At 47.7% G+C, this 15,000-nt stretch overlaps 1 protein-coding gene across 4 annotated transcripts in view; it reads left to right on the forward strand.

Moving 5' to 3' along the window:
* daam2 (dishevelled associated activator of morphogenesis 2) overlaps positions 1-15,000 on the forward strand; it is a 370,882-nt gene that overhangs the window by 256,120 nt on the left and 99,762 nt on the right. For all 4 annotated transcript variants that reach the window (XM_038799044.1, XM_038799047.1, XM_038799048.1 and 1 more), the window contains exons 12-14: positions 818-876; positions 2,532-2,722; positions 5,079-5,384. In XM_038799044.1, coding sequence (XP_038654972.1) covers positions 818-876; positions 2,532-2,722; positions 5,079-5,384 — 556 coding nt within the window. The remainder of the gene's footprint in view (positions 1-817; positions 877-2,531; positions 2,723-5,078; positions 5,385-15,000) is intronic.

Consider the following 15,000-nt stretch of genomic DNA (forward strand, 5'->3'; position numbering starts at 1 on the left):
GCAGAGCTTGTCAGCGATGGTCTCCGGGGTTATATCTGCCAACATTGCTCAGCCTAGATTGACAGCTGGCCTGGCATCTCAGGCCTGGCTCCCTCCTTCTCTAACCGCCCCATCCCTACAGTGCCATAGTCAACAAGAGGCAGCACCTTCAGGAGGGAAGGCAGACAGATCAAGCAAAATAATTCAAAATGGCAGTTTCACCAACTGGAAAATAAACCAGTTCCATACCAAGAATCCTCTCAGCCCTCCCCCCATGTCAAGGTCATAAAGATTCTCCCCATACTGGACGCAAAGTAAGAGCGTTTGACAATAGATGGGCACATACACTCCATTCTAAGTAAGGTTGCACACTTTGTCCACAGCTTAGCACTAGTAACCAGTTGGTGAAGAAAGAAGAGGGAGCCAGTCTTTACATGGATGAGCTTTATTTGCAGATTGAACCATTACAGGTAGATACCTCCTCACAAGGCCCACACCATCTCTCAGTGTCTCTTTACAGATATATAAGCTCTTCACACAGCCCACACCCTGAGTTTGTATCTTTTTACCTGTACTGAAATGAATGTAATCTATACCCTCCACCTGTACATACTTAACCTTAATTAATGCAAATAACAGTGTGATTGCTTCTTTTTTTCCAATGGAACATCCCATCCAAACTGCTGTTCAGCCAACTTAGTTTCATTGTCCACTTCCTTGGCTTCTTCCTGCCCACTAACCAAAGCGCTTGGTTTTCCATGGGGTTTTTACCGTAGTGGTGGATAGAAATCTTGTGCTAAATAGCCCAGTGAATGTGAAAATCTTTTTATGTTTTCAGGTTGGTGAATGAGAACGAAGTGAAACAGTGGAAGGATCAAGCAGAAAGGTTCAGGAAGGGTAGGTTTGCAATGGAGACACGGATATTGTTGGTGCTGTTGCTCCATGTCACGGTCTCGAACGCCCCAGGATGATCATACTGCGGTGATTTGAGTCAGATTATCTCAACCACGGCCTGTCCTGATTGTTTCCTACTCACCTCGCATGTTGGCCTCCTTCATGCGGTAGAGTGGGGCACCAGTCGAACGAACAGCAGGCGGCATGACCCCGGATTCCCAACCCGAATTTAGCTGGCCCACCTCCCGGCTCCGCTGACTTTAAGCTTTAAGGTTTTGGCTTCCTCAACCTGTTTCCAAGATCCTCTGGGCTGAGCTCAGTCAGTGTGGCCTTGCACACTTGAGGTCTATTCTCTATTTTCACTGCCGTCACCTTGCCTCAATGGGGCAAGTGACAGCCTCAAAACGGGCTGTTTCCCTCACTGTCCTGTGTACACCTGGGATGCAGCCAACCTTGTAAGGGGTGGCTATAACTCCGTTTTGAAGCACTTTGAGATATTTTACCGTGCTTAAGGCAGCAATTTGCATTCATACAGTGCCTTCAACATGGTATACGTTCCAAAGCATTTGCAAGGAGCATAATCAGACAAAATGATAAGATAAAGGTGGTGTGTTGTCGTGAAAGACATAACATCCACAACAATGAATATTACATCATTTTAGTGAATCAGAATTGTTCAACACAAGATACATCAAAGATAAGGCTGCATCTATACAGGAGAAGGCTTTTCAGCCGATTATGCCTCTTGTCAGCCATTTAAAAGAGCAAGTTGTTTAGTCCCACGCCTCTTTCCATCATCCTGCACTGCCCCCAGCCACCCCCCCCCCCCCCCCCCCCCCCCCCTCCAACCCTCCCACCCCCGACATCCTTGCAGGTGTTTATTAAGAATAGTTTATTAAGGATAGTTTTCCTTACAGCCCTTGCACAAAGCTAAAACAAAGCCGAATACATTTAACACGGGTATAGTTTGCAGATTGAAATGGGCTTTAGAGCGTGGAAGGAAGGTTTTTGAGCACCAGAGGGTTCTCGATAACATCAGATAGCATGGTGGGCATATCATCATCTTCACCACCTTGGCAATGAATAGTCTGCCGGAGCCATTTGTTCACTCTCTACAAGACCTGCGCCATTTTCATTGAAGAGTTGCCAAAACCATGGAGGTTTCATCACATGACCTCCAGTCTCCAATTGCCCCTTTCCCACACTCCCAATATTGGCCACCCATTGTGCACCACATTCCCAACCAATAGGGAGCAAGTAGACTCTTAAAATACTCAATCGGGATGACACTTGACTGTCAGTTAATTTGCCTTTTGACCCCCATCTCCAATATTCTTATAACTAATGAATGTTCAAAGAAAGAGAAGAAAAATCTCAAGTATAATTTTGTTAAGCCTCTGTGATCCCCCTCCCCCGCTGGTCTTCAATCCCTGGAGACTCCCGGCAATCATAATTCCACTCCAGCTCGTTTCAATGGAATGATAATTGAACGGGTCTCTAAATGGCGGGAGATTTGTCCCATTGGATGTTTTTCGATGTTCCATGTTTCTGCTAGCGTCCTCACACCCTCTGTCTGGATTTATACAAGCATTGGGTATGGAGGATTGCTGGGAAATCCCTTCCACACACGGACATATAAATGTTTCTGTTATGGCCAGAACACGTGGAATTATTGGCGAGACTCGAGAAGAAGGAGAGGGAGTGCGAGACCAAAACACAGGAGAAGGACGACATGATGAAAACGCTCAATAAGATGAAGGACAAGCTCCAGAAAGAGTCGGTGGAGTTGCGGCAAGCGAGAGATCAAGTGATAGAACTCTCTACTCGCCTGAATGAACTGGCAACCTCGGTAAGACCCCCACCGTTATCAGTTCAGGCAACTTCGAGGCGACAAAGGCACCATGTGTGAAGGGGAGATGTGTTTCCTAGAATCATAGGATTTACAGGGCAGAAGGAGGCCATTCGGCCCATCGCGTCTGCACCGGCCCTTGGAAAGAGCACCCTACCCAAGCCCACACCTCCACCCTATCCCTGTAATCCAGTAACGCCACCCAACCATTTTGGACACTAAGGGGCAATTTAGCATGGCCAATCCACCTAACCTGCACATCTTTGGACTGTGGAGCACCCGTAGGAAACCCACGCACACACGGGGAGAACGTGCAGAATCCGAACAGACAGTGACCCAGCAGGAAATCGAACCTGGGACCCTGGAGCTGTGAAACAACAGTGCTAACCTCTCTCTGCGCGTTACAAAGGAAGTTGTTCCAAATTGTCGCAAAGACATATTTCTGATGACCTAATTTTCCAATTTTTCATGAAAGAAAGGTTTGCATAGATGCAGGAGGACCACTGGACCTCGTAAGGCCTTTACATTCAATAAAGTATTTTGAAGTGTACTCCCTGTTCTAATGTAAGTAATGTAGGGAGGCACGGTGGTTAGCACTGCTGAATCACAGTTCCAGCAACCCGGGTTCAATTCCCGCCTCGGGTGACTGTGTGGATTTTGCACTTTCTCCCCGTGTCTGTTTTGCACTTTCTCCCCATGTCTGTTTTGCACTTTCTCCCAGTGTCTGTGTGGGTTTCCTCCGGGTGCTCCAGTTTCCTCCCACAGTCGAAGATGTGAATTGGCCTGTATAAATTGCACCAAGTGTCCAAAGATGTGTACGTTAGGTTAAGGGGTTATTGGGATAGTGTGGGAGGGTGGACTCGGGTGGAGCATCCTTTCAGAGGGTCAGTGCAGACCATCTGCATTGTACGGGTTATAGGATTCTATCAGCCCCTACCAGCCTCCCCGGACAGGTGCCGGAATGTGGCGACTAAGGGCTTTTCACAGTAACTTCATTGAAGCCTACTCGTGACAATAAGCGATTTTCATTTTTTTCATTCATGATTCTATGTGGCAGCTCTCACAAACCATCCTGGTCAGATCATCCATTTTAAGTGTTGGTTGAGGAATTAATGTTGCCCAGGACACCAGCAGAGTCCCACTGCTCTTCTTTGAAGAGCACAGTGGGATCTTTCATGTCCATTTGAACGGCCAGATTTGGTTTAAAATCTCATCCAAAGATGACACCTCCAACAATGCGGCGCACCCTAGCATTGCAATGAGATTTCAACCAAGATCGGATTTCAACTCACAGCCGTCCTGACTCGAGGGGTCAAGCGCCCACTTTTAAAATGTTGCCCCTTTGACTTACTTTGGTAAAGTGAGCACAGTACCTGGATCACTATATCTCAGTCCGTAGTGCTGGATGTGGTTCTAGGCTTGGACAGCTAATCTGGCCTGATTCCCCAGTCCAGGACTGAGGCAGTAGTGCCCCATCAGAGGTGCCGTCCCATTGACAGAGCATTAAATGCTTTTAACCCGTGATTCAAGTGGATGTTAAAGAAGCGAAGATGCTATTCTGAGCAGAGAAGTGTATCATTATCAGCAGTGCCCCATTGACCAATGTCAGTTAAACTAAAGATGAACCAGGCATTCATTTATTAATGTCCTTAGAAACAAATGGTTGTGTTTGTTACCAGTGCCATGCGGGTGCAGTTCGAACCTCTGGGCGGGATTTAGGAGCATGGGACATGTCCACATTAATGTTGGCTCTGGGTTACTGTAACATTGTCCTACCATCCCAGCAGGCATTCCATCATTGGATTTCATTTCTGGGCATGCCGGATCAGTGTGTATGCACATTCGGGTTTCAGCGGCCATCTTGCTTTGGCTGTCTTACGTTGGCAGGAAGCTCAGTGAGAAAATATAGCTGGCCAGTAACGTAAAAATGACTGCCCTACAACCAGAACAACAGACACTGCACTTCATAGTCACTTACTGTACAAAGTGCTTTGTATTGTTTTGGCACAACGCGGCAAATGTGATTTATACAACGCACCACGACACTCAGTCAATTCTTTTATCGGCCAGTGCCAGATTTGCCTCATTTAAAAAAAGAATATTTCAGAGGCTCTGTGATCCCTGACAAAAAGCCAGTAAGAATGTCATTGTGCAAGGAATTCCCATTCAATTGTTTTTCCCTTCCCATGAAGTAAAGCAGGGCCAGAGGGGCTGAATGGGCTCATCCGATTCCTGAAAGAAATGTTTGAACAACACGCCAAAGACAGCGCCTCTTTAACAGATATGTTGTTGGCCTTTTTAACAAAAATCTGACTGTTTGCTCACAGTTTACGTTCTCTTTTTTTCTCCGTTTCAGAACGTAGGAGGCCTCACCTTCCCCCCTCCCCCTCCCCCACCCGGGGGGCCCCTCCCTCCTCCTCCTCCTCCCCTCATGCTGGGGGGGCTGCCTCCACCACCCCCACCCCTCCCCTACGAATTCCTGCCTCCTCCTCCCCCGCCCCCGCCACCTGGCGGCCCGCCCCCTCCGCCCGGAGCCCCTCCCTTCTTCAGCCTCGCCATGCCACCACCCCCTTGCCCCCTCACCATGGGAAGCATGAGGAGAAAAGCCATTCCACAGCCCTCGCACCCGCTGAAGTCCTTCAATTGGCACAAGCTATCAGAGGTAAGAAAGAATTTGTACTTGCTTCAGCAATGAGCGTGCCTCTTTAATCTGTCTTGGTTTGGTCTTCCGCACAGGAGTGGAAGTGGAAGAATAAGCATTTTATGCAACGCCGTTCACACTTTCTGGACATCCCACAGTGCTTCACAGCCAATTAAATGCTTTTGAAGTGTACTTACTGTTGTAATGTAGCAACCAATTTATGCACAGTAAGATTTCACTAACAGGAAACCAATAATGATAAGATCATCTCTTTTAGCTTTTAAAAATTAATTTCATATGATGTGGACAACGCCAGCATTCCTAAACCATCCCTAATTGCCTTTGGACTGAGTGGCTTGCGAGGCCATTTCAGAGGACAGTTAACCACGTGGTTATATATCAGCCAGACCGGGTAAGGAAGGGAGATTTCCTTCCAGAAGGAGTATTATTGAGCGAGATGGTTTTCTAACAACAATCGATGATCGCTTCATGGTTGCCATTACTTACTGAAAATGGCTTCGCAATTCCAGATTTATTGGATTCAAATTTCACCAGCCTCAATGCAATTGGTCTCAATGCTCCACAGTTGTTGAATGAGGAACCTGTTCCTCGTCGTCATCTAGTGACCCCCCGCTAAACACCAACAACACCAAAGTCTGGGGCACCTCTTGCATCTAGCAAGGCATCTCAAAAGCACTCACTGCAAACCCAAAAGACCCTCCTGCCTACAAAGTGAAGTCTGCTACCTTTACTTAAGGGGAGATGCCGGCGTTGGACTACAGTCGGCACAGTAAGATGTCTTACAACATCAGGTTAAAGTCCAACAGGCTTGTTTTGAATCACTAGCTTTTGGAGCACAGCTCCTTCCTCGGGTGATTGAAGAAGTCGGTTGGGTGTTGTCGGACCTCTTACTGTTTCTTATGGGGGCTTTCGAAGTTTAGAATCATCAGCCAGGCACTTGGCAAATAATGTGCTCTTGCCCTTTTTCGACTGACGTGCTGATTGCAAACGAGGGAGAGCGTAAAAGGCCATGTTCACAGAGCCGTGAGGTTGCTAGGGAAGGGGGTGTTTAATATTGCTTCTGACAGAGCCACATTTGGCAAGAAGCGATATTCTCTCAGTCGGGGTCTGGCCAGATTCCCAGCCATTTCTCTCCAGTTTCCTCCCGCGCTGAAAACAAATGCAACTCACTCGAGGAAAGGTACATCGAGGTTAAATGGTAGTCTGGAGACCAGAGGAATGCTTTTGACTGTCTAAGTGAGAATAGAATGAAACCTGATGTAGTTCTGCAATGTCCCGTTCTCCTCTGTTGTTGAGAGTGTGCGCTTTAATGACGTGCTTGGCAGTTGACGTGGAATGCAGACTAATTTTCTTCATAAACAGGACCCTTCTATTAATCAGTATTCTGCCATCATTTGTTTTCACTGGCTGGAGTAAAGAGAATTATTTTGGAACAGTAGTTGCTACGTGTTGTCCACATGTGGGTCAACTGGGAACCTGCACCGTTTCCCTGGCGCCTTATTTTTCTTCTTCCCGCCAGCCTTTCTGTTCACCTCCTGGAGATTGCAGAAACCTGGCTGGCATTTCCTTGACTGTGCACAAGTGAGTTGAGATCTGACTGAGGTGTTTATAATGTTAAAAGGATTTGAGCAGATCGAGTGAAAGGGGGGGGGGGGGGGGGGGGGGGGGGGGGGGGTCCAGAATGAGGTGATCAATCTTTCAAATTAGAACTGGGGCCTTCCGAGAGTGAAATTAGGAAGCACATAATCTGGAGGTTAAAACTGCTCTATGTCAGGAAATTAACTCACAAGTTAAAATTTGCTCCGTTATAATCCAGATGTTAAGGTTGAAATAGCCTCTCGGTGGCAGAAGTCAGCATCTGAAAGGAAATGGGGTCGAACCGACCGCATTCACTCTGGGAGGCCACTGCAGGAACTCTCCGAGGCTCCTTCAACAGCACCTTTCAAACCCAGAGCCAAACCACTGCCATCCAGAAGGACATGGTCAGCAGATACCTGGGAACCCCAGCTCCCGCAAGTTCCCCTCCAAGTCACTCACTGCTCTGACTTGGAAATATATTGCCGTTCTTTCACTGTCGCTGGGTCAAAATCCTGGAACTCTCTAACAGCACTGCGGGTGTACTTACACCACATGGGCTGCGGCGGTTCAAGAAGGCAGCTCACCACCACCTTCTCGGGGGGGGGGGGGGGGGCGTGGGTGGGGGGCATCAAGGGTGCCATGGCGGCACAGTGGTTAGCAGTGTTGCCTCACGGTGCCAGGGATCTGTCCAGAGGGGTGACTGTCTGTGTGGAGTTTGCACGTTCTCCCCGTGTCTGTGTGGGTTTCCTCCAGGTGCTCCGGTTTCTTCCCACAAAGGTGTGCAGGTTAGGTGGGTTGGCTGTGATGAATGAATAGGGTGGGGGAGTGGGCCGAGGTAGAATGCTCTTTCGGAGGGTCGGTACAGACTCAGTGGGCCGAATGGCCTCCTTCTGCATTGTAAGGGTTCTATGAATTAGGAACGGGCAATGAATGTTGCCCTAACCAGCGAAGCCCACATCCCTTGAATGATTGAAAAAAAGGTGGCTGATGTGGGAAATAGAAATATTGCACAAGGGAGTGTGAACTATTTTTGTGATGTTGACTGATGAATAAATATTGGCCAGGGAACTACTGAAAACACCTCAGTTCTTCTTTGAAGTAATGCCAAATGGGACCTTCTTGGTGCAGCTCAGAGAACAGACGGGGGACTTGGTTTAGCATCTCGTCTGAATGGCGGTGGGAATTGTAGTCGCCATCTTCCCTGAATCTGTATCCACTGCAACTATAGTATGGGTGTCATGGAGTTTTACTCTGCATCCCATCCATGCTATATACGACCTGGGATTGGTATGGGGATCATTTAGAGGGAGATGCGCTCTACTGTTGAAGTACATGACCCATGATTTATAGAAAGAACTCCAGTACAGCAGTAATGTGGATCATTATATCACAATAAGTTATTGAGAGAAGAACAGCATTAAAGGGAAAACAAGGTAAATATATAAGGATATATAGAGGGACAGGTAGTATTGAGGAAGCAAGGGGGTTGCAGAAGGACTTGAACAGGTGAGAGTGGATAAAGAAGTGGCAGATGGAAAACAATGTGGAAAAGTGTGAGGTTATGCACTTTGGTCGGAAGAATGGAGGCGTGGACTATTTTCTAAATGGGGAAATGCTTAGGAAATCAGAAAATCAAAGGGACTTGGGAGTCCTTGTTCACAATTCTCTTCAGGTTAACTAACGTGCAAGTTCAGTTAGGAAGGCAAATGCAATGTTAGCATTGATGTCAAGAGAGCTAGAATACAAGACCGGGGATGTACTTCTGAGGCTATATAAGGCCCTGGTCAGACCCCATTTGGAGTATTGTGAGCAGGTTTGGGCCCCGTATCTAAGCAAGGATGTGCTGACCTTGGAAAGGGTTCAGAGGAGGTTCACAAGAATGATCCCTGGAATGAAGAGCTTGTCATATGAGGAACGACTGAGGACTCTGGGTCTGTACTCGTTGGAGTTTAGAAGGATGAGAGGGGATCTTATTGAAACTTACAGGATACTGCGAGGCCTGGATAGATTGGACATGGAGAAGGTGTTTCCAATAGTAAGAGAAACTAGAATCTGAGTCCACAGCTTCGCATTGAAGGGTCAATCCTTTAAAACAGAAACGAGGAAGAAGTTGTTCAGTCAGAGGGTGGTGAATCTGTGGATCTCTTTGACACAGAAGGCTGCAGGGGCCAAATCACTGAGTGTCTTTAAGACAAAGGTAGATAGGTTCTTGATTAATAGGGGGATCAGGGGTTATGGGGAGAAGGCAGGAGAATGGGGATAAGAAAATATCAGCCACGTTTAAATGGCGGAGCAGACTCGATGGGCCAAGTGGCCTAATTCTGCACCTATGTCTTTATGGTCTTATGAAAAAAGGAATAGAAGGATGAGAAGCATGAAGATGGGAGAAGAGTCATATGAAGAATGGTCCAGTTGGCGAATGGTGCTGGAGGCTTAATGTAACTCAGCCTGGCTGACCCGAACTGTTAGTGACCGGGGCAGTGTGTGATGGCAAACGTAGAGGGGGACTTACTCCGCATCTTAACAGCGACCAAGTCATCAGCACTGGAAACAGGGGCTTAAAATAGAGATGTAGAGGAGAAAATCCAGAACATTGACACCCTGACACTCAGGAACAGCTCTTCTCCAATGAAAAGAAGCTTAGTTGGAAAGAAATGTGGCAAAGGAAGAGGAGAAACTGTAATGAAGGATGGGACAGTAAACCAAAAGATTACTTGAATGTTGGTTGATCAGAAATTGAAGAAACTCTCTTTTCCAGCACCGGCAGAGTCCTCACTGGGATCAGAGAAGGCCGGGAAGGCTGTCTACACCTTTGCCTTGAGTTAAACAAGAGCCAGCTGATCGCGGTCCAACTTGCTGCTGCCTGTGGTCGGAATATAATAGATGATCTATCCCTTTAGGGCCCATCACTTTAAAATGAGAGGAAACCCAACACTTTTTATTCCCCTGGCACTCACTGCTTTCTTGACATTAATAAGTCCAGTCAGTGGTTATAAACTCCGACCATTCATGGGCGTGCAGCTCCCAGAAAAGAGCAGGGCACGATTTATAGTTGACACGAGTACACTCTAAATGGCGCTCTGCAGTGAAATACATCCACTCTTCAGTTAACTCTGGGGTTACTGGATGCTGGTCAACAGCATCTCTGGCTGAATTGCTCTATCCTTTCCCAATTAAGGACATTGGGAGTCATTCTGACTTTTGCTGTTAGTCGAAACTGGCGCCGATGAATTGGGAGTCCCGTTTTCAGCTCTCCCACTTTTTTATTTCCAGCGATAAAAACTGAAATCTAATCGAGGGTTCAGATGGTTTATACATAGAATAATGGATACCTGGGAGTGAATACAGACTGGAATCTAATCGAGGGTTTCAGATGGTTTATATGTAGAATAATGGATCCCTGGGAGTGATTACAGACTGGAATCTAATCGAGGGGTTCAGATGGTTTATATATAGAATAATGGATATCTGGGAGTGATTACAGACTGGAATCTAATCGAGGGGTTCAGATGGTTTATATATAGAATAATGGATACCTGGGAGTGAATACAGACTGGAATCTAATCGAGGGTTTCAGATGGTTTATATGTAGAATAATGGATCCCTGGGAGTGATTACAGACTGGAATCTAATCGAGGGGTTCAGATGGTTTATATATAGAATAATGGATATCTGGGAGTGATTACAGACTGGAATCTAATCGAGGGGTTCAGATGGTTTATATATAGAATAATGGATACCTGGGTGTTATTACAGACTGGAATCTAATCGAGGGGTTCAGATGGTTTATATATAGAATAATGGATATCTGGGAGTGATTACAGACTGGAATCTAATCGAGGGGTTCAGATGGTTTATATATAGAATAATGGATACCTGGGTGTTATTACAGACTGGAATCTAATCGAGGGGTTCAGATGGTTTATATATAGAATAATGGATACCTGGGTGTTATTACAGACTGGAATCTAATCGAGGGGTTCAGATGGTTTATATATAGAATAATGGATATCTGGGAGTGATTACAGACTGGAATCTAATCGAGGGGTTCAGATGGTTTATATATAGAATAATGGATACCTGGGTGTTATTACAGACTGGAATCTAATCGAGGGGTTCAGATGGTTTATATATAGAATAATAGCTATGGAGTGATTACAGTTCCGAAAGACGTGGGGCGCGATTCTCCGCACCCCACGCCGGGTGGGAGAATCGCGGGAGGCACGCCGCCCTGGCACCCCCCTCGATTCTCCCACCCCCCCGCTCGGAGAATCGGCGCTCGCCGTTTTTAACGGTGACCAGCGATTCTCCGGCCCGGATGGGCCGAGCAGCCTGATGTTCCCGACCTGTTCACGCCGGCGGCAACCACATCTGGTCACTGCCGTCGTGAACATGGCGCCAAAGCTTCGTTTGTGGCTTGTGGGGGGCGGAGAGGGGAGTGAGCACCACGGCCGTGCTTGGGAGGGGACTGGCCCGCGATCGGTGCCCACCGATTGTCAGGCCGGCGTCTCCAAGGGAGGCACTGTTTCCCCTCCGCCCCCCCGCAAGATCAAGCCGCCATGTCTTGAAAGGCAGCGGAAGGGAAGACGGCAACCACGCATGCGTGGGTTGGAGCCGGCCAACCTGTGCATGCGCAGCTGACGTCACTTTGGCGCCGCCGTCACGTCATTCTCGGCACGCCGAGATTGACGGAACGCCGCTCCTAGCCCCCTGGGGGGGGGGTGAATAGGGTGGGAGGAGCGGCCTGAGGCCGTCGTGAAACTCGGCCGAGTTCACGACAGCCTTCCCGATGCCGTGCGGGAGCGGAGAATCGCGCCCGTGTTGTTAGGTGAATTGGACATTCTGAATTCTCCCTCCGTATATCCGAACAGGCGCCGGAATGTGGCGACTGGGGGATTTTCACAGTAACTTCATTGCAGTGTTAATGTAAGCCCACTTGTAACAACAATAAAGATTATTATTATTGTTATTGTGGATAAATGGGAGTGATTACGGACTGAAATCTAATCAAGGGGTTCCTTTATTTAGATATAATAATAATCCCCCTGCTCCTGACCCTCTTTCGATTGTACCCTGTATTTTTAATTGTCTATGCACGTTCTTCCTACCCAAATGAATTCCTTCACTGATCTCTGCATTACATTTTGTCTGCCACTCCTCTGCCCATTCCACCAGCCTCTCTGTGTGCATTTAAAGTTTTGCACTACTCTCCTCACAATTTACAATACCTTCAAGTTTTGTATTGCCCTCAAGTTTTGAAATTGTGATCTGTGCACCGAGGTCTAGGTCATTAATACATATCAGAAAGAGCAGAAAGTTCACCGACCCCTGAGGTACTCCTCTATAATCCTTCATCCTGTCTGAAAGACATCCACTATGCACTACTCTCTGTTTCCTGTTTCTCAGTCAATTTCACATCCATGTTGCTACTGACCCTATTATTCCATGAACTTTAACTTTGCTCACAGGTTTGTTGTGTGGTTCTTTATCAAATGCCTGCATGAAAGCCCTTGAGCACAACATCCGCAGCATCACCCTCATTAACCCTTTCTGTTAGCTCAACCAAAGAAATTCCAGAAAATTAGTGAAGCCTGATTTTTCCCTGTAGAAATCCGTACTAGCTTTCCTTAGTTAACCCACAATTGCCCGATTATGTCCCGAATCTGTCGTGTGCACACTTTTTCTTCTTCAGCTTAATCGCTATCTATTTTGTCATCCGGAGAGCTCAGGATTTGTCTGTCCCCCCTTTTCCACTTTGTTTTCCCTTGATGGGGTCCAAACTATCTCCTCTTTAATGGCAGCCCATTGTTCAGTCTTGCCTGTCAACTTTCAGTTCCAATTTATCTGGGTCAAAACCATTCTTGCCCCACGTAGGAGCTGTTTAGCACACAGAGCTAAATCGCTGGCTTTGAAAGCAGACCAAGGCAGGCCAGCAGCACGGTTCGATTCCCGTAACAGCCTCCCCGAACAGGCGCCGGAATGTGGCGACTAGGGGCTTTTCACAGTAACTTCATTGAAGCCTACTCGTGACAATAAGCCATTTTCATTTTCATTGAAGTTGACTTTGCCTCTGTTACTTATTCTTACTCTGGACTGCTCCTTGTTCTTTTCCATAGCCAATCTAAACATTATGATGCAATGATCACTGCCCTGCACCCCCCCCCCCCCCCTCCCCGCCCCCAGCCCCCTCCATTGTTTACCACAGTGTTTGAAACACCGGTTACAGGAGGGAAATTATATTTAGATTTCAGCAGAAATGCACAGACTGCCCCTGAAAACAATGAAGCTTTAAATGGATCGAGGCCTGTGGATCCAGCACACTGACTGTTTATACAGTGGGCTCCTCTGTGGGCAAGAGATGAAATAAACTCTGATTTCAGTTCAATTCCAGTGGTCTCCCTATTGCGTCCAGTGGTGTACCACAGGGATTGGTGCTGGGTCCCTGGCTGTTTTTCGTGTACATTAATGACCTGGACATGGATATGGGGGGTATGATCAGTCAATTTGCAGGTGACATGAAAATTGGTGGTGTGGTAAATTGCGAGGAGGAAAGCCTCAGATTATGGGGTGATATATACGGGTTAGTCAGTTGGGCAGAACGCAGGCAAATGGAATTTAACCTCGAAAAGTGTGAGGTGATGCATTTTGAGAGGATTAACAGGGCAAGGGAATACAGAATGGACGTTAGGACTCTCGGAAGTACATAGGAATAGAGAGACCTTGGGGTGCATGACCAAAGATTCCTGTAGGCAGCAGAACAGGTAGATAAGGTGATTAAGAAAGCCTATTGGATTCTTGCCTTTATGAGCTGATGATGTGGAGCTGCCGGCGTTGGACTGGGGTGGGCTTAGTAAGAAGTCTTACAACACCAGGTTAAAGTCCAACAGGGTTCGCCAAAGCAGAGAATATAAGAGCTGGGAGGTTAAGTTGGAGATGTATAAAATGCTTGTTAGGCCACAGCCAGAGTACTGTGTGCAGTTCTGGTCACCACAATATGCAAAAGAAGTGACTGCACTAGAGAGGGTGCAGAGGAGATTCACCAGGATGTTGCCTGGGAGGCAGCGTTTCAGCTGTGAAGAGAGGTTGGTTAGGCTGCGGCTGTTTTCCTCAGAGCAGAGAAGGTGGACTTGATTGAGTTGTACAAAATCATGAGAGACATAGATAGGATAGACAGGAAGAAAACTCATCCCCTTAGTGGAGTTCTCAATAATACTATCTAATAATAATCTATAATAATAATAGATTTAAGGTAAGGGGCAGGAGATTTAGAGGAGATTTGAGGATAAAAATTTTCACCCAGGGAGTGGTGGGAATCTGGACCCTCCCTGCTTGAAGGGCTGGTGGAGAAAGAGACCCTCAAACCACTTTTTTTTCCAATTCAGGGGCAATTTAGCGTGGCCAATCCACCTACCCTGCACATCTTTCAGTTGCGGGGTGAGACCCATGCAAACACGGGGGGGGAATGTGCAAACTCCACACGGACAGTGACCCGGGGCCGAGATCAAAGCCGGGTTCTCAGCGCCATGAGGTAGCAGTGTTAACCACTACGCCATCGTGCTGCCCTGACTCGCATAACATTCATGAAGTATTTCGATGAGCACTTGAAGCATGCAAGGCTTGGGGCCAAATGCTGGAAGATGGGGTTAGAATAGATAGGTGCTTGATGGCTGGCGCAGACATGATGGGCTGAAGGGCCTCTTTCCGTGCTGTAAAAACATCACTCTGTGACTCGATGACGCTTAATCCACTTTTCTCACCTCATTCCTAAGAACCAAGGGCGGGATTCTCCCCTACCGGCGGGGCGGGGGGGTCCTGTCGGGCCTCCACCAGCCGGCGGGTGTTGGCGCTGCATGGGAGCGCCAGCGCTTGCTGGTGTCAACCCCGCGCATGCGCAGAGGGATTCACTTCCGCACGGGGAATGGCGGACCGGTGCAGCCTCCGGTGCGGAAGGATAGAGTGCCCCCATGGCACAGGCCCGCCCGCGGATCAGGGGGCCCCAACTCCGGGCCAGGTAACCGTGGGGGCACCTCCCGGGGCC

This window comes from Scyliorhinus canicula, chromosome 6, assembly GCF_902713615.1.
Source record: "Scyliorhinus canicula chromosome 6, sScyCan1.1, whole genome shotgun sequence".
NCBI classification, from domain to species: domain Eukaryota; kingdom Metazoa; phylum Chordata; class Chondrichthyes; order Carcharhiniformes; family Scyliorhinidae; genus Scyliorhinus; species Scyliorhinus canicula.